The following is a 26,457-nucleotide window of genomic DNA, read 5'->3' on the forward strand; positions in this document are numbered from 1 at the left end:
TAGAAGTCATTAACGACTGGGAAAAAGGAAGAAACGTGTTTATCTTTCTTAAAGAATTTGAATTCGAAACAAGTGAAATGAGTTGAAAACGTATGAACAGATAAAAGTGAATAAGAACGAACACCGCGATAAAAAATATGCAAAATAATATGTTAATCACTGTTGAAATCCATCGTTGTCATGACTAGCGGATTGTTCGACGGCCAACCATGGAGCGTCGTTCTCGTATGATTTATTAAAGCTGAATCCTCGAATAGTGACGGTTCCCGGAATCACTTCGCACGAAACCAAACAGTAGATTGCCTGAAAAAGATTACGTTGGTAAAGTTACAACGATTTTTCTAGAAAACATACCAAGTAAAGAACAAATAACACATAACAAACTGTGATTGGAGCGAGAACCATAATCACATACCACTCGGTTCCAAGACGAGATGAAACATAGTCGGATATGAAATACACGTTGATTGAAAGAATCAATGCAGATGTGATCAGAGCGAAAATTTGGAACAATCTGGGAAAATGTTTCAATTTTTGGGAAAATTTGGGATTTCGCTTACTTTGAGCTTCTGAAATCATGCATAATTTTCCGACTTGACGTGAATGTGATGATTGGAATCAGAGCAAACGGCAGTTGGATCATTTGGACACAGTTTAGGAAGTCGTTCATTCCTGAAACAATATTGAATAAGAATACTAGAAACAATATTCCTCATACCTGTCAAATTCTGAACGCCTTGAGAATAGAACGTCAAAATGAGAGTGGGAGTGATGGCAATCGCTCGAGTGATAAGAACTCGCTTCCACTTCGGCCATTCAATCTTCACGAAGCCTTCCATCACAAACTGTCCAGTGTATGTACCAGTCATTGTCGATGATTGACCTGCTGCAAATATTCCAACTCCCCAAATGAACATCGCAATGGCTCCAAACTGACAGCCAAGGTAGATGCCGCCCTGAAGAGAAGTAAATACTTTGAAAATTGAAATTTCAATGGTTACCTTATAGATATCCACTTCAACTGGGTCGGTGTTGTTCGGAAAGATGTCTGCATCCGGGATATCATGTCTTGCAATGCACATTTCACGCTGAACGTATTATTCCTAGTTTAAAATATAGGATTTTTTAACTCACAACATCGGCGTTGGTTTTCTGGTACAGTCCGTGGGCAAAGACTGCAACCACAAATAGATTGATGAAGAAACTCAGGAAGAGAGCTACGGCGGATTCAATAGTGAAGTATTTGTTAGCTTCGGCTACACGACGACGGTCTTTGCGATCAACACGGCGAGACTAAAAAATTCCAAAAATTAGGTTTCTACAGTTGTGGACGAAGCTTAGAGTTCAGGAGAGACTACTTACTTTAACAAGTGCCGAGTGAAGATACAAGTTATGTGGCATGATCACTGCTCCAACTACTGAAATCGCTTGCATGAACTCTCCCTTCCCGCAACCAGCGCACCAAGGAACTACCATTCCAGAAATGACATCTCCAATTGGCGGTTTTACAACGACAAACTGGAAATATAAAACATTTTCAGTTGTTAATTTAGTCAAAATTAACTGACCTCGTAACCAAACGACGCTGTCATAGTGAGAATCAATACTCCGAAAATTAATTCCAGTTTTCGGATACCGTATCGGTCGATTAGCAAAAAAGTGAAAGTGTCGAGAATTGTGATGAACACACCTACGTAAAGAGGAACCCTAAAACAAGTGCTTTGAAAAATCAAGACAGATGGAAGAGTCAACTCACAATCCTTTGGAAAGAAGGAAAATTGCAATGGCTGTTCCAATCACTTCTTGCATATCACTGCACACAATCGCAATCTCAATCATCAACCACAAAATTATTCTCGGAAGTCTTGGATAGAATTGGTATGCGACCTGAAGTTAACCATTTCTCTTTTATTCCTTCTTGTTAGAATGAACATACCTCTGCCATATGCTTGCCACTGACAACTCCAAGTCTTGCAGACATTCGTTGAAGTAACATTCCAATAATGTGAGCTGATAATAACACCCATAATAGTTTGTATGCTGCCTGTGCACCGGATTGGAGATCACTTTCGATATTTCCTGGATCTAAATAAGCAATGCTCATAAGGAAACCAGGTCCAGTAAATGCCCAAAGTTTCTTGAACGAAAACGCCTTCTCCTGAAAAGTAAAAAAAGTTTTCAATCAAACTTCAAAGAAAATAACTCTTACCACATCATCAACTGGGATTTCCACTTTCTCCTGACTTTCAGCGTCTTCTGCCAGAAGGTCTTGCTCAATATGTTCATTCTCTGTAACTCTCCATGGTTCAGCCTCCGGTACATTTACCTCATCGTCGTGAGACGATGACATTCTCTCCGAGAAGCACGACTACACTGTAATGAATTGAATAAAGTTCTATTGGTTTGAACTAATGGAAAAATTATCAGTTGGTGTTAACGCTAGAAAACAAGAAAGAAGCTTGTGATGATAAGGAGGCAAAAATAGAAAATCAAAGGAGGAATCAATGTTTTCGTAGAAGCGACTGAGAGAGAATGACGGAGAAGGTGAGAAATGGCGTCCTCTGGGAAACGGTTTAATCGAATAAAAAAGTCGAAAAAAAACATATTGAAATAAAAAAGAATTGCTCACCAATTCGTCACAATCATATGATATTTTTCTATTAGTTTTTTTTCAACGCAATGCAAAAGTGTTAAACTATAAAAGGTTGATGTTCAAAGTGACAAAAACCGTTTTTTGACAAGAAGACGGGGGGCAAACCAAGGAATATTGAGCGAACACACGGCCCTTCTAATGGATGTGCGCATTGTACAGAGAACCACAGTGAGAGTGGTGGAGGAAAGATACGCAGAGAAAGTAAGAAAAAAACCTATTCGTAAACAGTTCATCATATGCTAACAAGGTTTTTTTGTATCATCTTATGGGCATTAGGCTAGGCGTCTAGTGGCTTGTTGAGGTGTAGCAAAAGTTGGTAATTGTTAATTTCTGTATTAATTCAAAATTTCTATCCACATAGTAGTAATTATCCACTTGATTTGAAACAAGTGTTGAATTGCAGCACATAATTTGAAAATAAGTAGTTTATTGACTAGGAGATGTAACAAATGCGTATGGCTCTCGCAAAAATATGGCAAGGAATTCGTTTAAAATACATAAAAATAAGTGTCTCATTGACCAAACATACATTTAGAGTTTTAATAGTCAAACTACTAACAAAATCTTTTAAAAAATAGTTTTTTCTACAAACGGAATTTACGAGGTGATCTAGTATCCAACATGACTTTTATGCTTTTGGCAATGGAGAATATCCAAAGTTCAGTCTGAGTTGTTCAAAGAAGATGAAAGTAAGAACTGTATGTGGTGCGAGACGCGCCCATGCTGGAATGAATCCCTTGAAGAATCCCATTGGCCCTAACTTGGCGGTGAACATGAAACAGTCAAGGATGCCCTGAAACAAAACGGAAATATTGCAAACCATTGGCGTTTTATGAGCGTTGGTTTACCTTGAATTCTCCGGGGGCGGCATTCATCATTCGGGTCTTCATAACGTCCAACGGTTGAGTCATGACAGTCGCAACACTGGCCTAAAACGATTATTTTGAGTTGTTTATGAGTTGATTTGGTGCTGATCTAGGTATTTGAGTGTTACTGATGTTGAACAATAACAAAAGAAAAACTCTGTTTATTCTGTTCAATCTACTCACCGCACTGATCGAACTAGCAAAGTGAGTCTGCAAGTTGTCCTCAGCAACTCCAGTCGAGATGAGGGTCTGCTTGATTTGATCGTAGAAGGAAAGTTGTCCAATAGTCATGAGAATAGCACGAGACGTAGCCATAGTGCATCCTGAAGCATGAAGATTTTGAGAATTATAAAACCAACAGAGTGAAACACTAACCATTGAACATTTTCATGAATCCCTCTTCCCTCGTGATTCTGACCAACCCATCTATAGCATGTTTGTAGTTTCTTCGCTCGGCTGGTGGAAGCTTAGAGTCGTTTTGCATTCTAACGTTGACCAAATCTCCAGGAGTACCAACGATTCCTCCACACGCTCCTGCGAAACCAGCAAGAAGTGCTTTCTGGTAGAAAGGCAGTGGTTTATCTAAAAGTGAGGAATGTTTATTCTTCAAATTTAAATTTTTCTTACCTTGAGGAAGCTGCTTCTTGACTGTCTCATAAATTCCAAATCTAGTCGTTGAGTAGGTGAGTTGACGGAGTACAGATGCAGACACTCCGTTGTAGAATGCAAAGAATCCGTCGTTCTTGTAGATTTTAAGCGACAGTTGAGGAATGGTGAGTTTTCCTTGTTGTTGGGTTTGAAGTTGAACCTTAAATTGACAGATGAACGGGTTCAGTAGAATCCGGGTAGAATTACCTTCAAGAGATCAAGTGGGTGAGTGCACACAGCGGCCATGGCACCTGCAACTCCTCCAAAATACCATCTTCCAAGTCGTTTCGTTTTGTCCTCCACCATCTTAAAATCTATATTAGTTATTGGAAACATACAATTGATAATAAGAAAAAAAGGTATGGGTATGGCAAGTAACCAAAATGAAATGGAGTCAAATATGAATAAGAAATCACAACAATCAGTTTATGAACCAGTGAAAAGAGATGACGTTTAGGGATTTATGTTTTGTCGATGGTGGGCGAAGAAGGTAAAGCTAAATAAATACAATAATTTAACGAGTATCAAATGAACGAGATGGGAAAATGAGAGCGGTCAGTGATTATGTCCGTGATGATGTGCATGGTTATGCCCATTATTTTCTTCGATGTTGCCATGTAAACGATTATGGAGATATCTGATTACAAGAAGAACTATGATGGAAGTGAAGAAAGCAATCAAATCCGCTCCTCCTGTGAGACGATGCCACTGCTTCATTCCTTTGCCAAGAGGTCCGTTGACGAATTGAGATTTCTTGTTGTTAATTATCTTGTTCTCAACCAAAAACTTCATGAGCGCTTGGTTTCCTTTGTTGAAAGGAGGCATGTACTCTTCTTGGAAGTCCCGCCTCCACCAGTTCCTAGAACAGAAATTGATTTTTTGAAAAGTCATTGGAATCTGACTCTGAGATTAAAAAATAGTTTAAAAACTCACTTGTCTCCTATATCGGTGAAATGGTACATGTAGAGTTTCGCACGAACGAATTGCATGGGTTCGGATCGGTTTTTGAACGGGTAGTTCTCAATAAGGCTCACAACTTCCGTGGTATTTTGCATCAGATGGTAAACAAGCGAGAGGAAGAATGGATTCTGTTGATATGTTCCTTCGGCAGCGTAATACATCTGAGCATCTAGGCGCGGGTGATGTGGAGACACAAAATCTGGCCGTCTTGAGATAGAACCTGGTTTCGCCTTGAACTCAATTTCCTTCCACGGACCATCGAAATTAGGAGCTCCTTCAATCACAATTTCCGGTCGTCCGTGTTGTCCAGTCATGCTGAATTCATAATTTTATTTAAATTTGCAAAATAATACACTCACTGTCTGTAAGTTCCATACGGGTTGGCTACACTCCAGCTATTGGCAATCTTGTAGTACGACATGATCATCGGGTTTTCATTTGTTCTTTGAGCCAGTTTTTCGTCCATTCTGAGTAGTGGAACCGATCCGTAGATATTGAGAAGTAGGACACAGGCAGCAACAAAAGCAACGTGCACAATCTTCGATACTCGTGCCTGAGATCCAAGACCTCTGCAAAAATCTTATGTTTAGCGTTACATACATTTCCGAACTCACTTCAAAACAGTATATGCATTGATAATTGAGAACATGAGCGCAGTTAATATGATTATCATGTCAATGTAGTAAATAGCCAACTTTTGGAAAGTGTCGTAGCTCAGATCTGGAATTGATCAATTGCCATGATTTGGTGGAAATGTATAAATAACTCACTGAGAACGAAAGATGGCAAACTTCCTTCTGTCGTCACTAGTTTTACAGGCATTCTGTGGGCCAGATCATAGCCAAGTTTACCGAAAACCAAAGCGGACAGAAGTGGTGCACCAACTGGAACACGAGGGGTCTCCAATAAGCTGACCAACAGAATTATAATGTTGTAGTTGAAGAAGCCATTGTTTCCCGTTAACATCGTCAGAATCATCAGCAGAATCTGAACTTTGCGGTCAAAATGTGATTTGTCATCAATTACTCACCTGACAGAAGAAGGCAACATAGCGGACATGGATCACTGGGATCAAAAAAAGTGGTGGTAGAATGATTTCGAAGTAATAGATGGCGATAGTTGCTAGTTGCTTGAAGAATGGTGGAAAGTGATGAGCATACCACGAGAACGGAGTTGGCAGTGGTTGGGACTCAAAGTGATAATCGAGAGCTGAAAAGTTACTTGAATTCAGATTTGACGTTGAATGTTTTGATAATACCAGTGAGATTCCACCAAGCCGGACATTTGCTCAACAGTTTTGAAGCACCATTCATGAAAATCACACGGACGAGAAGGGCAACAATGCTGAATAGAGCCACCTGAAGTATTCTCACGTTGCGGTAATTTATTGGTTTCTCATAGATTTGCATATCAATTTCTCGTTAACAAAATCACTTACAGAGTCAGCTGGACCGTCGTCGAACCATGCGAGGACTGCGACGTAGACAGTAGATTCCAGAAGGAAAGCATCCCATTGGTAGTACATAAACACTCCTCCAGCCTTAAAACTTCCCGTTTCAAAAAAAATCTCTTTAGATATTTTAGATTCACTCACCTCATAAATAGTGCGGTACAGAAAGTAAAGAGTCAGGAAAGTAATCAAATTCTGGCATTCTGGCTTGTGAATTGCCAACGCAGAAAGACATACTCCGATGAGAGAGAACAGTTGCAATCCGACTGATGGTGAGAGATGAAAGAGGTTGCAAATGAAGCGAAGAAGTGGAAGACGGCATTGAAAAACACTCTCTTCTTCTGAAAAGTTGAAAGTTGATGACGCGAGTGAACTTGAAGAAGAAAATTCGATGAAACTAAGAGGGGGAGTTTCTTCTTATCGCGCCGATTTGAAATGTTCTTTGGCAAGGGAAACATGCGATGTAAACAGTTGATACATGCCTATTACATCTCAACAAATGCAAAGAACTAAACGTGATATAAGCAAAAAACTGTTTGGTTTTTTGTGTATTTCGGAGTAAAGTAGTTCTATGCAATTGCTGCGAAGAGATGCCAATAAAAAGAGGGAGGAGGACGCGCTTACGAGAAATGTTCGGAAATGCACGCACACAGAGAAATTGCTCGCAGACTTGAGCTCTTATGAAAACGAGAGATAGGGTTTTGGACTTTTGAAACAAGCTGGTCACTTCTCATTTTTGTCTGTGATTTTTGCCGCTATCAATGATCAGTTCAGTTTGGCAAGAAAACTTAAAACCTAAAATAAAATCAATGCGAAAGAGATCTTATCAGTTTGTAAACAGGTTGGACTACGGACAAAACGTAAACATACCACATTCTAACATAGGAGACACTGGTAGCAGTCCTCGTTCACCGAACAATCCTGAAAATTATTGATTTCTATTCTTTCCGCCAAACCTGGCTGGCTCACCATGGATTTGTGGGTAAATCGATGTGAATGCAAAAAGAAGTATGATTAGTTGGCCGTACAAAATGCATCTTTTGATGCGATTCGTTCCCAGAGTGGTCATTACCCCTAAAAAGAAAGATGTTGTAGAAGATAACAGGTTGAGATGACCAAACGAGTAACAAAGAAGACTAACGAGAGGACGAGCAAAGAGAACACGAACAAACAAAAAAAAGTCGGCCCGGGAAAGGGGAGAGGATTGGAGCAAGCGCGCTCCAGTGGACCGCGTGCTTAGACGGCGTAAACAACAGCGGTGTGTTTCGTTAGTCAGCTACACAACATCATCTGAATAAGTGTGATTTTTCAAAACAAAACGAAATATAGAGAAAAGTTTTTTGTTTTGAGATATGAAAAATTAATATTTTCCAAAAAGTCAAATTGAATTCTATCCGAACTTCTAATATTGAATAGACAAATTTTCATTGTTTTTCGTTAAGGAACTCTTTGAAATTTTTTACAAGAACCAGTACTTTGCAAATACATTCCCACTCCCAAAGACCGTGGTAATACATTTTTATTTGTCTGTCAGGAAGTGTTTTTAGGTTTACCTTTTTATTTTTTTTAAACGATAGTTATAAATATATATTTAAAAAATAGGTAATGAAATTCAAATTTTAACTTGGACAACAAAAAAACAATTATAAATAAGAATAATTGAGTTATAAAATGTTTAACAGATTAAGAAGACATGATAGCAAAAACAAGAGTACCATCGAGATTATCTTTCAAACCAATTGGACGCATTGTTCTGTCATAATTTCCATAGAATGATTTTTCGATACGATTCGCACGAGCAATAGCAGCAGCCATGTTGTTCTTGAGGACGGAATACATTTGGTGAGCAGTTTCTTGAGATGGTCCAGACAATTCGGAATAGTGTTTCAAAGATTTTAACAAGAAGTAGTTAGTGGATACAGCCGCACCTTCTTCTTCAGATAGTTGAATTCCAAGTGTTGTGAAGTTCTGCAAAAAATTATATCTGTGATGATCGAGAAATGGGTATACTCACAGTATCCTGTTGAAGGTTCTTGAAAAGCTGTGGTAAGATCTCAGCGTCTTGTTTCACTGAAGCCAAGATTAATGGAACGTGAGACGATATACTGTAGTGCCATTTTCCCTTAAAAAATACGAATTTATAAAAGAGTTTTCAATAAGAATGCTGCTTACATTGACTAAATCACCATATTGCTTGGTTTCCTCGTTCCAGTATTTTTTCATCGCATTCTCTACGTCAATAGATCTCTGGACCCATTTCGAACTTTCCGGAGCTCCTGTTTTCTTGTACACTTTTTGCATAACACTACTCATATCTCCAAGCAGGCAAAGAAGTTCGAAGGAAGAATTGTTGTTTTGAGATGGAGGCATGTATTGGAAGATACCACGACAGTCACCCAACCATTTCAAGTCCGTCAATCCTCCTTTACCAATAGAATTCTTCCATGTGTATTCAGCGATATACTCAAGCTTCTCAACAATCCCTTGGAATTTGTCTTCGAACAGTGGCTGAAAATTGAAAATTTTCAACGAACTTCAAATGGAAACGCTTACATTGGTCAGCAAATCTTTGATAACTTGGAATAGCAGAGGCCCTTGGATGGGAGTCAAGTGTATTTTTCCTTGGTGGAGACGGTTTCCCATGTAACCCAAGTTGTTCACCAGACTCATCCATGAATTCAAAACCTAAATAAAACTATTGTGATTAGGAGTTTAGAAAATGGGTAGCTTACTCTCATGGTGTCTTCACTCTCAAGTCTGGAAAGAGTCAAAAGTGGGAAGAATTGTTCATCCAATGTAGAATAGTTGGCACTACTTCTTGCAATGAAGTAATAATTCAATTCCTCAATCCATGTTTCATATTTTCCTACCAATGCAACATGTGGAACGTTGTTCAAACTGTTTGCAATGAGAGAGTAGGCGGAGTTGATCAGCTCCAGATAGGCTTTTGGAATTTGCTGAAACCGAATTCAAGAAAATCTGTTTCTCCCGGTTAGATACCTGCTGCCCGGTGGAGGTGAACCATTTGTCGAATTTATTCTTCCAGTTTTCAGTAACTTCACCAATTGCTTTTTCCATTTCAGGGTGAGATTTGTATGGCTGAAAAGAGAAATTACTGAGTAGAAGTTGTTTGCAATACTGCTTACCAGTTCAGTGGTATTTGGGAATGTCTGATAAATGCTTGAATCCGGCAATAGTGGTATTTCAATCCATTTCACACCTCCTGAAAGATTCAATTTTATTGAGATCAGAGAATGCAAACTAACTTCCAGAGATTTTGAGTTTCAGATTGTTTTCGGTGTTATTAGGAGAGCGTCCTTGAGTGTTGACGAATAACCCGATTGTTGCATTTGGATAAATGATATGGAAGATTGTAATAGTGATGTGGTTTTCTGAAATCATGAACACAGAAATTTTTTCATTAGGATATGTGGTAATACTTCTAAGTGTCATCTTTCCTCCATTGTAAACATCCGGAGAATCGTATTCACGGGTATCGAAGTCTTGAATAGCAATGAACTGCAAATAATTTTTGATTTGCTTCTTCCTATTCTGTGTAAAATATTTACCTTATCATTTATCGATAGCTCGACTATAAAAGCTGGATTCCATGGCTTGTCAACTTCGAGGAAATGCAAAATTGGGTTTACAGCGTATAACCAATGACGGTACACATTTCGAAGTCTCTGTAGGAAACAAGATAACTACTAGTCAGAATGTACAGTACCGCTCAAAAGGTTATCAACATCAACTGTTTCCAGTGTAAAATGACCAACTTTGACAGTTTATTTCAGAGTCACCTGAATATCCGATGAACTCAATATTGTATGGACGGAACAGAACAAAAGTCGAAAATCGTTGCTGTAAATTTTTTGTAGGGACACTATCATAAAAGTTACCGGTTTTTTAAGATGAAAACTCCAAAACGTCTCTAATTTGAACTGAAAATAGTCGGTTTATGAAAAAATGGCTTAGATTAGCTGTAACTTTCATAGTAACTTTCATAATGTCCCTACAAAAAATGGTCAACTGCAAAAAAGATTTTCTATTTTTTTCTGTTTAATTCATACAAAATTATATACATTCGACCGGTGACACCAAAATACACGGTCAAAGTTGGTCATTTTCCACTGAAAACAGCTAAAGTTGATGACCTTTTGAACGGCACTGTAAAAAATGACTCACCGTATCATTCGTCTCAACTCCACCCAAAAATGGGAAAGTCCTTTCTTCCAGAGGTGGTTTTATATAAGTATCTATAAAGGATTGATAACCATAACTTCCAGCAATGGATAGGAAAAATCCTGAAAATCAAAGGTTTCAGAGTGAAGAATGTGAGGTTACTAACCAATGGTGAGAACTGCAGTCAGTACTTTAGGCATACTCAGGGAGCTGATTTGCTTGGATTCCGTCTTCACTGGTTTTTTCTAAATAAAAAATTCACGAAAATCAATAGTAGAATTTGAAACTACCTCTTCATTAGTTGATTTCTTCCCGTCTGAAGTGTCAGCGGAGGTCTTCTCAGTTACACTTTGCTGGGAATTACCCGGCTCGATAACCTTCTTCACCATTTTTCAAATGAGAATATTGGAGATAAAATAAAACTAAAGAAATGTGTATTGAAGTGAATGGGTAGAAAAGTGAGGCCGTCGAGGTCTCTTACTCACAACGCGGTGCACTTTACAACAGTTGGCCTCTGCTGACCAGACGCTTTTTCGAAGGAGGAATATACATTCTACGATGAAGGGGCTCTCTTCTTCTCTTTCATTACCAGGTGCCACTATTTGATGTATTTCTGCAAGAGGAGAGAGGCCAACCGTTTATGTGAAGAACAAACGGTCTCAGATGGAGAATAGGTTGTGAATTGAAAATGGTTCAATCGTAGAAGTAATAACTTTGGATTCAGGTCGTTTTAAATACACAAAGACACCAATTGGAAAATTTTATAAAAATTAAAACGTTTTCCTTTTAAGACATTTTAGTGCGGATTCAACGTTTATTTTCAAACTTGAAAATTTTATACTAACTCGAGTGTAGATTTCAAATGTGGACTGCACAGAGCAAACTTGACGATGGGAAATTTCGATCCTGCGCAGTTTAATGTTTGTAATCGTGGCGAAATGCAAGATCCTGATTTTCTGCATGAAAATAGAACTCAAAAAATTTGATATTAATTGTCGAAATCAACGGAAGAACAGAACAAAGCAAAAAAACCCCCATGGTTGTGCGGAATCTGCGAAGAAAACTATACTGCAACTATTCACAAGTTTTTGAGATAATGAATATTCGTTGTAAGTTTGAGAGCAGCAGTATCATTATTTTTTACAGTTTTTTTATTTGTTAACCTGTTTGAATAACCAACTCTTACTACTTCAAATAAATAAAATTATTTAAATCATCGCGGATACTCAAGCTTCACCAATTTTAGGAATTATCGCATTTTCATTATATATAATTAATGTTGGAATATTTATAAAAATAATGTTTCCATTAATACAGTGCTTTTTACTGTGTTGTACTTTAACTATTTTCGAACAAGTGAAATCTTGAGATTCCATTAATACATTTTTTTCCCAACAGTTATTTTTTCAGCAGCACTCGAGAAACATTTTTGTCCTCTTGTCACAGGCCAAGCACCTGACACTGTCATCAGCAAAACGCTTCAAAACTTGTTCTATTTTCAGCCCTTTTTTAAGTGGTTATTTTCATCTGGAAAGAAGAAAAAAAATAACAACACGTGGGATAGGATGAACATTCCAAAGTACTGAGAAAAAGGTTGTTTGTGTCCTTCGATTATGCCCTTTGGCTGCTCGGGTTTTTCTCCAGTCTGGATGGTCAAAGTGCAACTGTCTGCGGAATCTTCACGTGTTTTCTGATCGTCGCTTGTTTTTATTTTCCGTCAAACAGATATGACCAGAATTTATAATTAAGCCCGAAAAAACCCTCAGTAAGCGAACAAAGTTCAGGCGTTTCTTTGGTGCCTTAGAAATTGGAGCTCTGTGGGACACTTGATTTTTTCAATTTCTCAAGTTGACGAGTTAATCTAGGCAGAGAAAAATAAGGAAAACGTCACCACGGTTCAAAAAATCGTTTTTTAAGTCCATCACCTTAGTTTGAATTTATTGTCCTGAATTTTCAAAAACATATTTTAAAGCATAGGAAAAAAGAATAGAGCAGTCAACTTCCTTGTCAATTGGGAACACTCCTTTTCTTATGAAGCCATCAACCAAATCAACGAAAGATTTCACGATTTTTGAACTTCCCCTGGGATTTTATTTCATTTGCATCTTCTGCAAGGAGAACGACTTCTTTGTTATAAAATTCTCATTTAACATTCTGAAGAGTTCGAAGGTTGTGTTTTCATTTCAACGACACGTTATCTCGTAATCGTTTGCTCTTTGTTGGTCAGTCGGGGGAACCCCTCATTCGTCGTTATCGGATGATAACAATTTCTGCTGATAGTGATATATGGTAAGATACGTCGCGTCGTCTCACTCACAGGGAAGCCCTTCTTTTCATTGATATTTCCTGTCTCATCAATGACATCTGACAAAAAAGAAAACATCGGGTGGCAGCATCAGCAGCAGGGACAAAGTGGAATCATGTGAATCGTACGATGCCTGTCATTGTCCTTTGTCACGTTTTAAAGTGGGTCTCAGGGTGTGTTTGGGGACTGGTCTAAACAAGGAAAGTCATCAGTACATAGTACAAAATGGCACTGTCCTTGTCTTTCATGTTTGATTCTATCCTACCACACCTGTTGAAAGAGAAATCGGTCTCATCAGAAAATGGAAGTGGGAACGACAAGATGATGATGAGATCTTGCGTCACAATTATATTTGAAATGAAAAAAATGCTAGTGAGAAAGATACTGATTGAATTTTTCCTATTCTAGGATTCAGTCAAGACTAGACATCTTTTGAAACATTCATGAGAGAAAATCACTTTCATCTAGTGGTTCAAACATCGGGTTGGAAGAAACACGGAAAAACAGAAAGATTTCTATTTGGAAGTGTTCCCAGAGGTAGAACCAACTTGAAACGGAATGGCAAAATTTAGTATTTTGAGTCTCTGCGATAGTTTGTCTTTTAATATTTATACCAGCTTGAGTAGAGAGAGATATTTATACCAGCTTGAGTAGAGTAGATTCCTTTATGTCTCCCTCTGATTCCCTACTTCACAGAAAAAACTTCCCGACCCCTCAATTCAGAATCAAGGATGTCTTGTGTTCCCCATTGTAGTTGTATAGTCAATGTCAAGCGACGCAAGCAGCTGGAAAACGAGTCCATAATGTTTCCACAGCACGCGTCGAAAGGGTCCCTGCAATCTTTTCATCCTTCACTCTGACGGGTGTTCCCCCGTCACCACCTCGGACGCTCGACCCCGACTACGACGAAGAAAGAAGAGACCTCCGGCGCCTTGTTTTTTGTTGTTGTCATTCTCAAGTAGTAGCAATGCTTCCATGCTTGAACGAATCAGCTGCTGTCCAAGTCACAAACAAATAAACAAGACGAGCGAAAAAACATATCCGTCTGTGGGTACTACTCCACCCACAACTGTACATTTTCCTGAAGATGCGATCCCCCCTCATTGACGGATAAAAGTTGGGGAAAGAGAGAGAGAGTGAAATAGACAAGTAGGGATAGTTAAGATGTCTAGACCGGCATTCCCATCTTTCTTCATTCACTTGGCTTCCACGTGACCATTCGCACGTTAGAGGAGAAATGAGAGAAGATGTGGCGACGGATAGTAGAAATCTCGTTTGCATCGTGTCCTCCTCCGCGCGTGCTGTCTTTTCCCAAAACCGTACCAATGTTGTTCGCCGGTGCGTGTATCTTTATCAAATCTCTGCAGGAAGGGAAAAGAAAAGAGAAAATAGATGAATAATTTTGATTGTCTCCGTGTTGCGTTGTATACTATCATGGCCGCATGGGAAGCACGTGCAGTTGGGACAAAGTCCATGCGGGAAGTGAGATAATGGACGAAAACGTGAGAAAATGAGAAACGACATCGACGTCACAACACATACTCGACGCTGCGGGCGCCCACCCCCATCAAGTGATTTTTCTATCTGATTCTCTTAGTATCGGTACATTGTGTACCAATATAATGTTATCGATGGTTCCTCCAAACTGTCTGTGTCTGCAAACATTGGTGTTGGGGGCTGAAAAAATAAACACTTCGTATCAAAACCAGTTGTAGTCTTTTAGTCTCCAATAAGCGCAAATCGTTCTTATCATGAGGTCAATGTTTTTGAAAAATGCTGAAAAATAAAATGTTGTCACGTGGTTGTAAAACCAAAAAAATAAGGAAGACAACTATTTTTGTAAACTTACGTTCGTAAAAGAAACTGATGTAACTGAATGATCCAAAAACATAAAATCACTTATTTACGATTTCCAACTGCACCAAAAAAGTTAGAAAATTCTATTTACAGATAGGAACTATACTTCGAACCCTGCCACGCTGTTTATAGTGTTTATGTCCCTTGACTGCAGACTGTTTGCATATTTGAATTTTTTAGCAATCCATTGTGAAAATAAAATTAAAGATAGTGTGTGTACAAAGATTAATAGTCTAAAAATGTTTTTATTTTTCTTACCAAATTTCCACCTGCAAAACATTGTTGCGCATTCCCTATTCTAATGAAACAAGAAAATACAGATGGAGAGGCTAAATCGAAGTTAGTGACGAACGTCATTGCAAATTCCGAGTACTCTCTTCATCACACACTACATTCTGCAGCAAATCACGTACTGCCCGCGCTGGTTCAAACTTCACTTTTCTTCCTCCATTTTTCGATTCAGGAAACAATTTATCATACCCATCTTAAGTTTTTTATACAATTATTGTCACGAGTTGCAAAAAACCTTATCTTATTTCTTTCCAAGAAGAAATATATACGTGTACTCACTTCCTCTCTAACGGTATTTCCCAGAAGGCAATTATCACAAACCAGCGCGATCACACGCAAAGAACACTCGATCAAACTCGTGGCTTCCATCTACGAAATATCAATTCTCCGCACGTTTTTTGATCGTCACACCAGTTGACGGGTTCGATCGGTAACGCACCGGTAATAGTGAAACTGTTTCCAACATATGTACTGACACGATACAATCACATGAATACAAAAGGTGATTGGTACGAGAATCAAATTTGGTTATACATGTGTGTACGCGCAAACATGAATAGAATCAAGTCACGAGAATCACATCGATGACGACGTCGGAAGCGGTGATGGTGGTGGTGATGGTGGAAAAAGTAAAGTCTTCTTGTTTGTCATGTCAACTGTATTCTATCTGTGTATTCAACAGAATTTCACGTGACAACATTGAAATTCCTGGTACAACATTATTTTTGGTCTCATAAAAAATTCAGCGATCAAGTTACCGGGTCAACAGCAACATATTGTTTCAGCAAGTCTACATTACTCTGAAACCGAGTTCTAAAACAGAAATATATTTTAATGGTTGTTCTATCATCATCATTTTCCATTCGTCATCGGGAAACTCCACGCAGAACTGATCGGAGAACCGCCACGCTGCTTATCAAACCTTCGCACGTGTAGTTTGCAACAGTAACTATTTGCCCTGTGAAACGAGAGATAGTTTCTTTTTTTCAATTGCAAAGAAAAAACTTGATGAGAGAATCCATTTCAAACTTTGTCCCAAATTCTATTTCTGGCTCAGATGCTTCCTTATTCGAGGTCCACACAACTTTCGAAAGCATTCTCATTCTTTCGCACACGCCTCGATCCAATTAGTGTGTAGGAGGAAAGGAAAATGCGTGCCTTTTTGTCCAGGCTTCTTCCGTCGGACGATCACAAAACATATTGCAAAACTAAGACTAGGAACTTGACAATTAACTCCATTCCAAACATTCAGCGTGCCCACATTGACTCGGTTATGAAAAAATTGCTGAAAAAAAAATTGTTGCGCGGTGCAAAGTCCAGCCGGCGCAGACGACGTAATAATTGAATTTTCAGAGCTGTTGAACACAAGAATCAAGCGATCAAGAAACCACTCGAGTGACCCCCTCTACTGAGGTACTTAATACAACTACTACTACTACAATGACGTGTTATTGGGCCAACACAAACCCTCCTTCCCCAACTATTAATCCTTTGATGTGTGCCCCTGTTCATCCGTTGTACGTCCGTTTGTCTCTGTCGCGGCGACCACTATGCGTGCATAATAAGTAGGGGGAACTAAACAGCGGCTCTTTTTACTCCATGGGTGGTCACTCTAACTGGGGAAACTGCAATGGAACGAGAGACATACACTCTATGAAGATTTATTCGTTTTCGTTTTCTGTTGGTTCAAATATCAAGATGGTTTACTAAGATACTCCCCCCACTGTGACACCACCAATTCATTATTCGTCTTTTTGCTGTTTTCACCAAGTATGTAGCAAAATGAAGTATATCTGCTGCTACGATGATGGCATTCAACCACAACAAATCGACGGCGGGAACACCCGGAGCACACAAACAGCAGGGGGAACGGAGTGTGTGTATATGTTTGTGCCAGTCAGCTTCTCCCCGTTCCTTCCAGTGAAGACCACACAACAGCAGGCATCCGAGTCAACACCGTCAAAAATAACTTGACTGATTGACTACTTGACCACCCGTATATATATATCCCTCTCTCTTTCAGCATGTGCCGGTCTCATCCATAATAAAACAAGACATACGTCGAGGGACTTTTCTAGAGATATCTCTCCCAGAACTCGGGGAAATACTCCTCAATGTATGTTGCGCGGTTTTTTGCTCGAGGCCCCGTTGGACTTCACAATTTTTGCGCACTCTTATAGACACACCCAACCAAGACACACACGCTAGTCCAGCGGTCAAAAGATCGAATTCTCAGGACACGACGACGGGTTTTGGGAGCCCCTTTTCGATTAGAGAGGAAGTTAGAAGTATATGAGTGTGCAAGTTGCGTGCTGCTTCTATACTCGCGAACTTTCGCACGTACTCGGTTGAAGTGACGAGGGCTTCCCCCAAGAATTTGAGCTTGATATTGAACCTAGACGCGAAGAAATAATATATAAAAAATTCTCCAGGGAGGAGGACAAAGTTTTCTGTGGAAGAGAGTGTTCCGGAAAATTTGAACAACACATGGCATCCAAAATAACACCAACATAAGGTTTTCCTCAATTTCTCTCCCGACCTATTGCCTCTCGTGATCAATGTATTTTCTCTCGTACTCATCGATCAGAAAATCGCAACAAGTAGCGTGTGTATGACAGGGTGTGTACGTTGACTGGCAGGATAACGGGCTCCCGCACGTGACGCTTTAAAAATCACACTGGGTACATAGTTTTTGTTTGGGACGGGACCCCTGTCTTGTTCACGTGAATCGGTTCAGCAACCAACGCGTTTTTTTTTGCAATTGGATACGATGAGACTGGAGGAAGTCCGGATATCGGGAAAGATCATAGTATTTCGTAAGCATTTGCAGTTTGCAAAGTGTATGAGTCAATTTTGAAGAATTTTTACGCCTTCGCAGAGAAGTGAATGTTTCGAAAGCAGTTAGTCATGCTCATGCTTCAATAGTTACAACGTGAATCCCAAATTGATCTAATTTAAGACCTGATCTCCTTCAGATGGATGTTTCTCATCTTCCTGTACCTCGTCAAATGAGTTTGTTGACAACTTAAGAATTATTCAGAGAACCAAACAGTCATCGTCACAGCTACCATCACCAGTCATTCACCACAGAAGCAACGACAATGACTTTGGCTAAAATGGGAACACGTGATAGATCGTAAACGACAAAAATTGTAGGGCTGCAACCATCAAATCAAAGTCACAAGACGAAATGACATGTTCGGAAATACCTATCCAGCCCTCCCATCTCTACACGTGTGGAAATTCACGTGGGTATTCCCCCATCTTTGCGACAGTCAGATACTGACGTGCTGATCACTTGAGACGGTAGCGGGCGCGGACACTGCGCGACCTCGTTCGGTATGAATTTCATCTTCCGAATTATCTCCCGAATCATATTTGGTGCTCTTTGTACCCACGCGTTTTGCAAAACAATTGAGACTGCACACGCTGAACCGACGCGATCTTACGATTCCGCGATCGAGAGGAAATCTCCATATTAGGCCACCCAATGTGTGTATATCTTTTTCCGCGTCGTATCCGCGAGGGAGGGGGCCTCCCAAGGTGACTGTGAAAAGCATAGAGGGCGAAAACGAGGTCTTGCGATGTTTGCGTGCGCAGGACAAGCAATGTGGTTTCCCCCCGACGCAATCGGAGACCGATCCTGCCGCAACGGGAGGAAACGGGGGTTCATGCGTGGCGCACGTGCATTCACACCGACCTCTGCCTGTCTGCTGCCTCTCCGGTGCTTTCCTGGTTCGTTCTCTGATGTCGTGTGTATGTGTCCCGCCCTAGGCCGCCCGCCCTGCATATCGTCTCTCCCAGGGCCCTCCCCTACGTCGGGTTGGTTGACGCTCCCCACCCCTCGTCCCTCCTCCTACTTCTCCCGCGCCTCAGTCTGGACGCAAAACGGCCCGCCAGAAAGCATCCCATTTTTTGTCGCTCCCCTGTACCACGCCCCACTTGTTATTCCCTTGTTAGTAATGGAACAACAACTCAACCTCGGACATCTCCTCACTGCCGCCCGTCTTTTAGACATTGGCGCCCTCGACATCTCATCCCTGGATCTGGGAGCACTGACTTCCACCTCATCCTCACCAGGATCCTCATCCCCGACTATGTTTGATCTTTCAAATGGTAAAGATCCTAGATCTTCAAGACTCGAAACTTATTTATTCCTTCTTTCAGAATCCGAACTCCGATCTCTTTTCTCTGGAAAGCTGAAAGTTGACAAGAAGCACTCATCATGTGCATCCAACGCCTCCACATCCTCCCATCCTTACTGTTCATCACCTCCAACCAGAAAGTCTTCAAAACACAGTCGAGCAGCTCACAACGAACTTGAGAAGACCCGACGAGCCAACCTCCGAGGATGTCTGGAAGCACTGAAGACACTTGTTCCAGGAGTCACCGATGCCACCAGAAACACCACCCTCGCACTTTTAACCCGAGCCAGGGATCACATCATTGTAAGTTTCTACGTCCACGTGCGTCTAGCGTGTTATCATTGTCGTGTGACAATACCATCCTCTCTCTTATTTCTTTCACTATTTACCACCTGGTCTTGTGACCCTAGTCAGTACTTGTTTCATTTCTTGAAGATGATGCAAAGTGTCTTTCTTTTCCCGTTTTCTAATTAGTACTTCTTCTTCCACAACTTTTTGAAAAGAAAGAAAGAGAATGAGATGGTTGATGGTTACTTCTAGAATTGCTTATACAGTTACATCATATTTTTTGTTTTGCAGGAAGTGCAAGAAAGCAATGCAGTTGAACTTAACAAGCTCCGCAACTTGAGAGACGAACACGAGGCGCTGGTCGCCGAACTTTCTCAACTGCAAGCTGATGATGAAGTGGCTCAAGCAACAAGTCAAGCCTGCCAAACCCTTCCACCAAGCCGGCCTGAATCCCGAGCCTCATCATTCACTTCCACCTCATCCCGCGATTCTCCATGCTATCTGGAATACTCACCATCAAGCAAACCGATGGACTCCCATAAGCCAACCATCATCGATCTCTACGCGGAAGGACTTATTCCAAGAGGTCCGATCACATTCCCACGACCTGTTGTCTACCCTCATAACGTATTCGATCTCTTCAATCTTCCGCCAACTCCATTCGACGTGTCACAGTACTTGCCTATCAACCTCCAAGTTTAATGATCTTCTAATTTACTCACTTTTGTTTTTATTGAAGAATATTTCTTCTGCCTAAACCGATTCAATAAGTTACCCCCCAGTTTTGCGTGTCATTGTTTTCATTTTGCCTGAAAAAAACGTCTCCTTCCGCCGCTCCCCATTCTCAATTCTCGATGTCTCACAATCCAGTTGTCTTGCACTTATTAGCCATATTAATTATTACCTAATATTTAAGTAATAAACATTTTTGCATTGCAATCATATGTCTATCTTCATCTTCAGTCTAGATCATATTTATAAAGATAGCAATACACCTTCCGTCTCCCGTCAGATGATCGTATCAATTGAGAAAAGAGAAAAGGGTGAACCCAACCGCAACACACATGTCGATCACGTGTTTCCGATCAGTGAAAAGAAATCGGCGCGTGGATCGTGTTGTAAATAGCCTCGCTCTCCTTACACACTATTTTTGATCGTCGTCGTCGTCTATCGTACTCATTCTTCTTATGACCATCTTCTCTCGTACAAAATCAAATCCTTTTCTTTGTGTTTCCGCCGTCATTTCTATTGAAGCACGCATTCATTCATAGTCATTCAAACATCTGCCGCTTCTATCTTCTGCATCGATTATCCCATTTTGCGTACAGTCATGGATGAATCATTTCGAAAAAAGGGGGACACAAACCATGCTATAGCGTAGCACAGATGCTTTTTGAAACTTTTCAAAAGAGGCGTGCTCTTAGAGCAAGAAGAAGAAGTAAAAGGTCAGTGTTGCACTCAATTGATCAGCCCACAAAGAATGGCGTTGCGCACGCTTGACTCGTCGTTTATTCTTGGAAAAGAACTGAGAAGATGTGGAAAAAGTCCAGGGATCACGGAGCTAGTTGCAGTATGTTTCATTAGCTCTGCCCCCACATCATGCAATTTCTGATCTTCATCAAACCGACTGCAGAAACAGATAGGAAAATTCCCAGAGGACACTCGGGGAACCCCTTCTTGGTCGTTATCAACATCGATCACTCCAACAGATTTGCTATCACTGTCCAGTCCTCCGCGTGTCATTGTCCGCACCACTTAGGGAAGTTCTGTCTTTCGTCGCCGCTTCAAATAGTTGGTCGGTGATGATAAAGTTTGTACTTGATTGATAAAGGTCTATTAAAATGGTTTTCTCGTGTACAATAAAACTCAACGTTCTTTTTTCGTTGTACAGGTAAAACGACCGCAGTTCGAAAGATCAAACAACGTCCAAAAGCAGAGACCAGCGTTGGCGTCGTCGACTTGGGTGTCAGTGTCGATGTCACAATCCCCGGATGCGTCTCATTTTTCTTTTCTCTCTGTCCAATTTCAAATTTCGTTCTATCCATCAAGACGGCCCACGGCCACGAACCACTCTCGTTCAACGTTTCCAAACTATGTCGCCCCGGTTCTAGTCACTTTTTGCACCTCCACAGATAGCACACTGTGTCACTTCTCCGGAAGATCTATTTCGATTGCATCATTATTTCAAACTCCCCTTTCGAGCTGCACAAGGAGCGCGCACACAAAGAATGAATGCAGAAAACGCGCGGCGCGGTCACTTTTTTCTCAACGATCGAAAATCTAAACAAGGCTCTTTTCTTTTTCTCTCCCATTTGTCAGTTCCCAGAAGAAAAGAGTGTCATAGAGGATGAGGAACAGAAAACACAAACCTAAGCTTAGCATCTCTCTACAAAGGTCAAGTAGATGGGAGCAAAGAGATATAGGCAGCTGCATTAAAAATGACTTGGAAGATGTGCAAAGAATGCGGAATCCATTTGTCCCCATCCTCGTAGTACCCCGAAACCCATGTCCCTGTTCTCTTGATCTCCCTGGAGAACGAAACGAGGAAGAAAAAAGAATAGATATCAACTGGACCGATGGGTTGGAGAAAAAGAAGAACATCGCAGAGATCAAACGTTTCGCACCCGAACGACAAGGGATATCCTCCGTGATTATTTCTTCAACTTCTTCCGTTTTTTTCTTCTTTTTCTATCCGTCGTACTGCACTGCACAACACTGCACACGAGAAAGACATCTGTTGTTAAGATCTCAGAGCAAAACTCGGCTGGTCATCGGCCTTCGTATCGGTGATCAGTGTAATCTCGTTTCCGTTGGCGGGGTCTGACTGACGGCATGGCAGACGTGAGTTTCTGAAAAGACGCTGCATCTTTAAAGTAAAGACACGACGTAACCTCATTTGACTTTCAAGAGTTTCGAGCAGAACATGACATAATTCATATTTGTGCTTCCAATTCCAGTTTTGAGAGAAAAAGAAATTGAAGAAGAGAGAAACATGATTTTGGGATCAAAAATCTGCTTCATCGAATCAAAAGTTCAAGTACAGAAAATTAAAATATTGTGGGTGTGTGTTGATCATGAATAATTATTTTTTGCAACAGAACAATTTGCACTTAGAAACAAACCACTGCAAAGTTGATTCGAACTAAATGGATGAACACAAAAATTAGAAAGGGACTTGAAGTTTTTTCTGAAGTACACTTAACATTCTTCTCGATAATACGCATGGAGGATTTCTCAGCTTTCCAATCTGGGATTCTTTTCAGTTTCGAAATTTGGTATCTAAAACCAATTTATTTCATCACTTTAGGAAGAGTACTACTACAACAAGGAAAATGTCGCTTCTATGCGTAACCAGTTTCAATTTGATTTCATTCCTCCATCTTCTTTGTTAGGAGTGTGTCCACATTTGCACGTTCTTCGCCTCGTTTTGTATACTTCGAGCTGCCCGAGACATTGGTTTGAAGAAAAAAACAAAAACTACTCGGCTCTTTTTGTCTTCCGTTTCTTGTGCTTCTTCACATGTGCGCCTATCTGTGATTGTGTGTGTTCTTTTCGCCAGCCGACACTCTTGCAGAAGCGATTGTGGTTTTTTGTTGAAGAGGGGTGAATCCCGAAACTGCGAAATAGCGGAGGCGTCAAGACTAAGACGTTGATGAAACCAAATACCAGTTGAGAAGGAGACACGACATTGCATCCATCTGCTAGTAATGCACTAAAACACATTGCATTCCTTCCACCAAAAATTCGATTTTGAAATCTGACCTCACAACCGACACGTTCAATCCGATCAGGGTTGATTTATGGGCTAGACTTGTTTGATGGGCGCACGCTCCGTTGGCACGAGCCTGGTCAAACACAGACTGACCTTTCGTTTAGACGAGAAAAAATAGACCCATTTATTTGGAAATAAATCAATTCTAAATACTACAGAACATGCATTTGCTCAGAAGAGCACGAAAAGCTACTGGGAAGAATGAAGGAGGCAGGGATTGAGCAGGAAGACTAAATTGTTCAACTGTTGAACACATTATAATTTAGATATTAACAAGTCAAGGCGGATTTTACCAGGAAGATTTAACATTTGTTTTTTTTTTGGTGGTGAAATTTTGACAGGGGGTAGCGGGACACCATTATGACAATTGACAAGAATTAAAGAGAAGGAATGAGAATACAAATATAATTAAGACCAGTATTCAATAAAGGGTGGAATTATCTCAGAGAAGTTGATATACGATATTTTGGAGTGGTTGATGCAGTTAGACTGGGATGCGGGAGTTCAGGTAGAAGTCTTCGGAATTCTCTTCGTCTTCTTTTTCTTCATCTTCGCCATCGAGCTGAAATTACTATGAAATCATATTTGATTGATATACTTTTTTAGTTCATTTCAAAAATTATCTATTTTATTTTGAGCTGTCTCTCAAAAAATTAGTACACAACCTATAAAAAAGTCAGAGACTAAAGTTGAAATCAGGATTTTCCTTTCTTTCCTTGTTTGTGTTCTTTTTATCAAAACATCCAAAACACACTATCACATTGTGTACCACCATTCTTCTTAATTTGACTGATATCATTGATAACACCATGACAGTCTAAACTATCTGATTTTTGTTTTCTTATAACAACAGTCGCGGTTTCTTAAAAAGGAGCGAGGGCGTCTTTTCCTGCAACCACCTCGCAATTGTTCGTCACTATGTCACACATGAGTCACACTCTTGACATTTTCTCAATTATTTCTTCATCATCACCATCACAACAACACCACCCTCGAGGTTGTCTTCGTTAGTCACCGTGACTCACAGACGGAGCGGCGTTTTTAGTCGCCAATGTCAACAGTTCGATAAATATAGAGAAATGATGGGGAGGTTACACTCACACCGCGCACGCGGTTTCTCACGGACACGGTTTTGCACGGTTCGCGCGGGGGAGCAGTAGAACAGAGCAAAAGAAATGGATACAAACCATTTTTTGAGGAGAAACTATAGTCTTACCGCAGCAAGGAGCTCGTCCGAGAAAATGAGTGGAAGGAATTTGGCAACGAACCAAGTCGTGATGACGATGAAGATTGGGAAGAATACACCGAGAACTGAAAATTGAAAATTGAGCAGTTGTGAATTGTGGTATTTTTCAGATAACTTACTCTCGTGGGTTTTGGCAGCATACATGATTGCGACGAACGAGCATTGGATAAGAGTGTAACCATTGATAATTGCGAAGGGAGCCTGAAATAATATGTATAACTCACATACGTTTTCTTTGTTTTTATCTTGATTTCTGTCAAACTTCTGAATTTTTAGTATCCCATTAACTGGTATGTATTCCTAAGTGACCCATACGTTTTGTTTGCATGTTATGAGACCTTTGGGATTTCAAGAAACAAATGGTTCCCGTGATAATTACTCTTTCCACTGCATAAGATTTTTGATCATTATTGTGCAATTCATGTGATTATACCATTCCTAATTTTTGTTCTGTTTTTAACAGTATAAGATAATAATAAACAAGTTGAACTTTACTATTAGTTTGCCACACTGTCTCTATCATCTTCACCTACAGCTGATAAGACGTCGCGTGTGATTTTGTAAAACGGAAATCACTTTTTGCTGTTTTACTTTGTCCCCTCTACGCAATAGACTTGATCAGCGAATTGTCTTTAGTTGTCATTGAAGAAGTCAACGTGCCCGGCCGCAAGCAATAAGAATCGTCGACTAACCCGCCGCAATACACCAACGTGACTCCACAAAACAATGATGCAAAAAGACCGAGGAAGCCCATTCGACTGACTACACAATATGATAACCCGTCACTTTCTTTCCTACTGTTCAGTCGTTTCTGCACGTGCTTCACATCTCACTGCTGTTCTCGTGTACGGTCGTGTCATCATCATTGACATCTTTGCCCGTCTAGTGACAACAGATTTGACCGATGACTTTTTGCTAGAAAATGGCGGAAATAGAACGGGAAGACTGAGGGGGGAAGACGATGGAACAAAGAACAAGTTCCACTAGCAGTTCTTTCTGGTATTTTTTATTGGAAAAGTATGCTATTCACATGTTAAAAACAACACAACTTTCTATCCAAAGATTCTATTGAAGAATCAATTCCAGAAGTCTAACAAGGAAAGTCTTTGGATAAACTTGGCTCGCTGAAACGTTTGGCAGGTTTTGAGGGCAGTATTGGACTCCACGTAGTCGAAAGTACATTTGAACAAATTAACAGATTGTTTGAAAGCCACTTCTCTGAAGGTTTCCCTTGTAAGAATCGTAGTCTTGGAAGCGACAATGTAAACATTATCTATCCGAACATTTACTAGCCACGTGCACGATAAAAACCTATCAAACTCTACAGATCACCGCTTCACTCGATGTCATCAGATCACCCCATTTTCGTGATAAAATACTAAGGGCATTCCTTTTGATCTACGATTTCGCACGTCTTCCATTCATGTCTTCCCAATACGAAGGAATGGCTAGAGGAAGGAATATGAGACCTTCTCACGTTTCAATGGGAGCTTTTTGTGACGTATGTTGAAAAAAAGAGCACGTTTCAAAGGTCAACAGATACAAGCTCAAACGTCTACGCCACTACTTTGAACTTTCTTGAACTGGTTTCCAAACTATACAAAAGTTAAAAAGACACTGTTCAATATGAGTGTTCTTCCGACAGCAAGAAGGTTTTGGGCACTCTATCTCTCTATTTTTTCATAAAAATTCGTTCGCTTTTCAAAGATATTTGCGTCAAAAGATGAGAAGAAAGACGCATGTGAAGCGCACATGAGACAATATTGAGACACGTGTGGGTGCGTCCATCAGTAT

At 40.3% G+C, this 26,457-nt stretch overlaps 5 protein-coding genes across 5 annotated transcripts; 1 reads left to right on the forward strand and 4 right to left on the reverse strand.

Moving 5' to 3' along the window:
• Positions 1 to 156: 156 nt before the first annotated feature.
• Positions 157 to 2,350, reverse strand: GCK72_024635 (uncharacterized protein; the record flags this gene model as incomplete). The annotated part of the gene is made up of 11 exons (XM_053735969.1): positions 157 to 303; positions 355 to 514; positions 561 to 672; positions 719 to 956; positions 1,002 to 1,088; positions 1,135 to 1,293; positions 1,363 to 1,518; positions 1,569 to 1,707; positions 1,757 to 1,887; positions 1,937 to 2,158; positions 2,210 to 2,350. The coding sequence occupies 11 exons, from the start codon at positions 2,348 to 2,350 to the stop codon at positions 157 to 159; spliced, it is 1,692 nt and encodes a 563-aa protein (XP_053579535.1).
• Positions 2,351 to 3,281: 931 nt separating this feature from the next.
• Positions 3,282 to 4,473, reverse strand: GCK72_024636 (uncharacterized protein; the record flags this gene model as incomplete). Its single annotated transcript, XM_053735970.1, has 6 exons — positions 3,282 to 3,446; positions 3,502 to 3,582; positions 3,703 to 3,842; positions 3,895 to 4,101; positions 4,147 to 4,327; positions 4,375 to 4,473. The coding sequence occupies 6 exons, from the start codon at positions 4,471 to 4,473 to the stop codon at positions 3,282 to 3,284; spliced, it is 873 nt and encodes a 290-aa protein (XP_053579536.1).
• A 249-nt stretch (positions 4,474 to 4,722) lies between these two features.
• On the reverse strand, positions 4,723 to 7,646 carry GCK72_024637 (uncharacterized protein; the record flags this gene model as incomplete). Its single annotated transcript, XM_003118109.2, has 11 exons — positions 4,723 to 5,026; positions 5,101 to 5,442; positions 5,487 to 5,696; positions 5,742 to 5,847; positions 5,898 to 6,114; positions 6,158 to 6,336; positions 6,386 to 6,485; positions 6,566 to 6,667; positions 6,722 to 6,918; positions 7,448 to 7,498; positions 7,547 to 7,646. 11 exons carry the CDS (start codon positions 7,644 to 7,646, stop codon positions 4,723 to 4,725), a joined length of 1,908 nt encoding a protein of 635 aa, XP_003118157.2.
• Positions 7,647 to 8,260: 614 nt separating this feature from the next.
• On the reverse strand, positions 8,261 to 11,148 carry GCK72_024638 (uncharacterized protein; the record flags this gene model as incomplete). Its single annotated transcript, XM_053735971.1, has 13 exons — positions 8,261 to 8,545; positions 8,592 to 8,699; positions 8,750 to 9,085; positions 9,131 to 9,262; positions 9,310 to 9,534; positions 9,578 to 9,676; positions 9,724 to 9,800; positions 9,844 to 9,969; positions 10,018 to 10,096; positions 10,147 to 10,263; positions 10,763 to 10,881; positions 10,926 to 11,004; positions 11,050 to 11,148. 13 exons carry the CDS (start codon positions 11,146 to 11,148, stop codon positions 8,261 to 8,263), a joined length of 1,881 nt encoding a protein of 626 aa, XP_053579537.1.
• An 8,026-nt stretch (positions 11,149 to 19,174) lies between these two features.
• Positions 19,175 to 20,347, forward strand: GCK72_024639 (uncharacterized protein; the record flags this gene model as incomplete). The annotated part of the gene is made up of 3 exons (XM_053735972.1): positions 19,175 to 19,328; positions 19,380 to 19,660; positions 19,937 to 20,347. The coding sequence occupies 3 exons, from the start codon at positions 19,175 to 19,177 to the stop codon at positions 20,345 to 20,347; spliced, it is 846 nt and encodes a 281-aa protein (XP_053579538.1).
• Between the last annotated feature and the right edge of the window lie 6,110 nt (positions 20,348 to 26,457).

The sequence above is a fragment of the Caenorhabditis remanei genome, chromosome X, assembly GCF_010183535.1.
Source record: "Caenorhabditis remanei strain PX506 chromosome X, whole genome shotgun sequence".
NCBI classification, from domain to species: domain Eukaryota; kingdom Metazoa; phylum Nematoda; class Chromadorea; order Rhabditida; family Rhabditidae; genus Caenorhabditis; species Caenorhabditis remanei.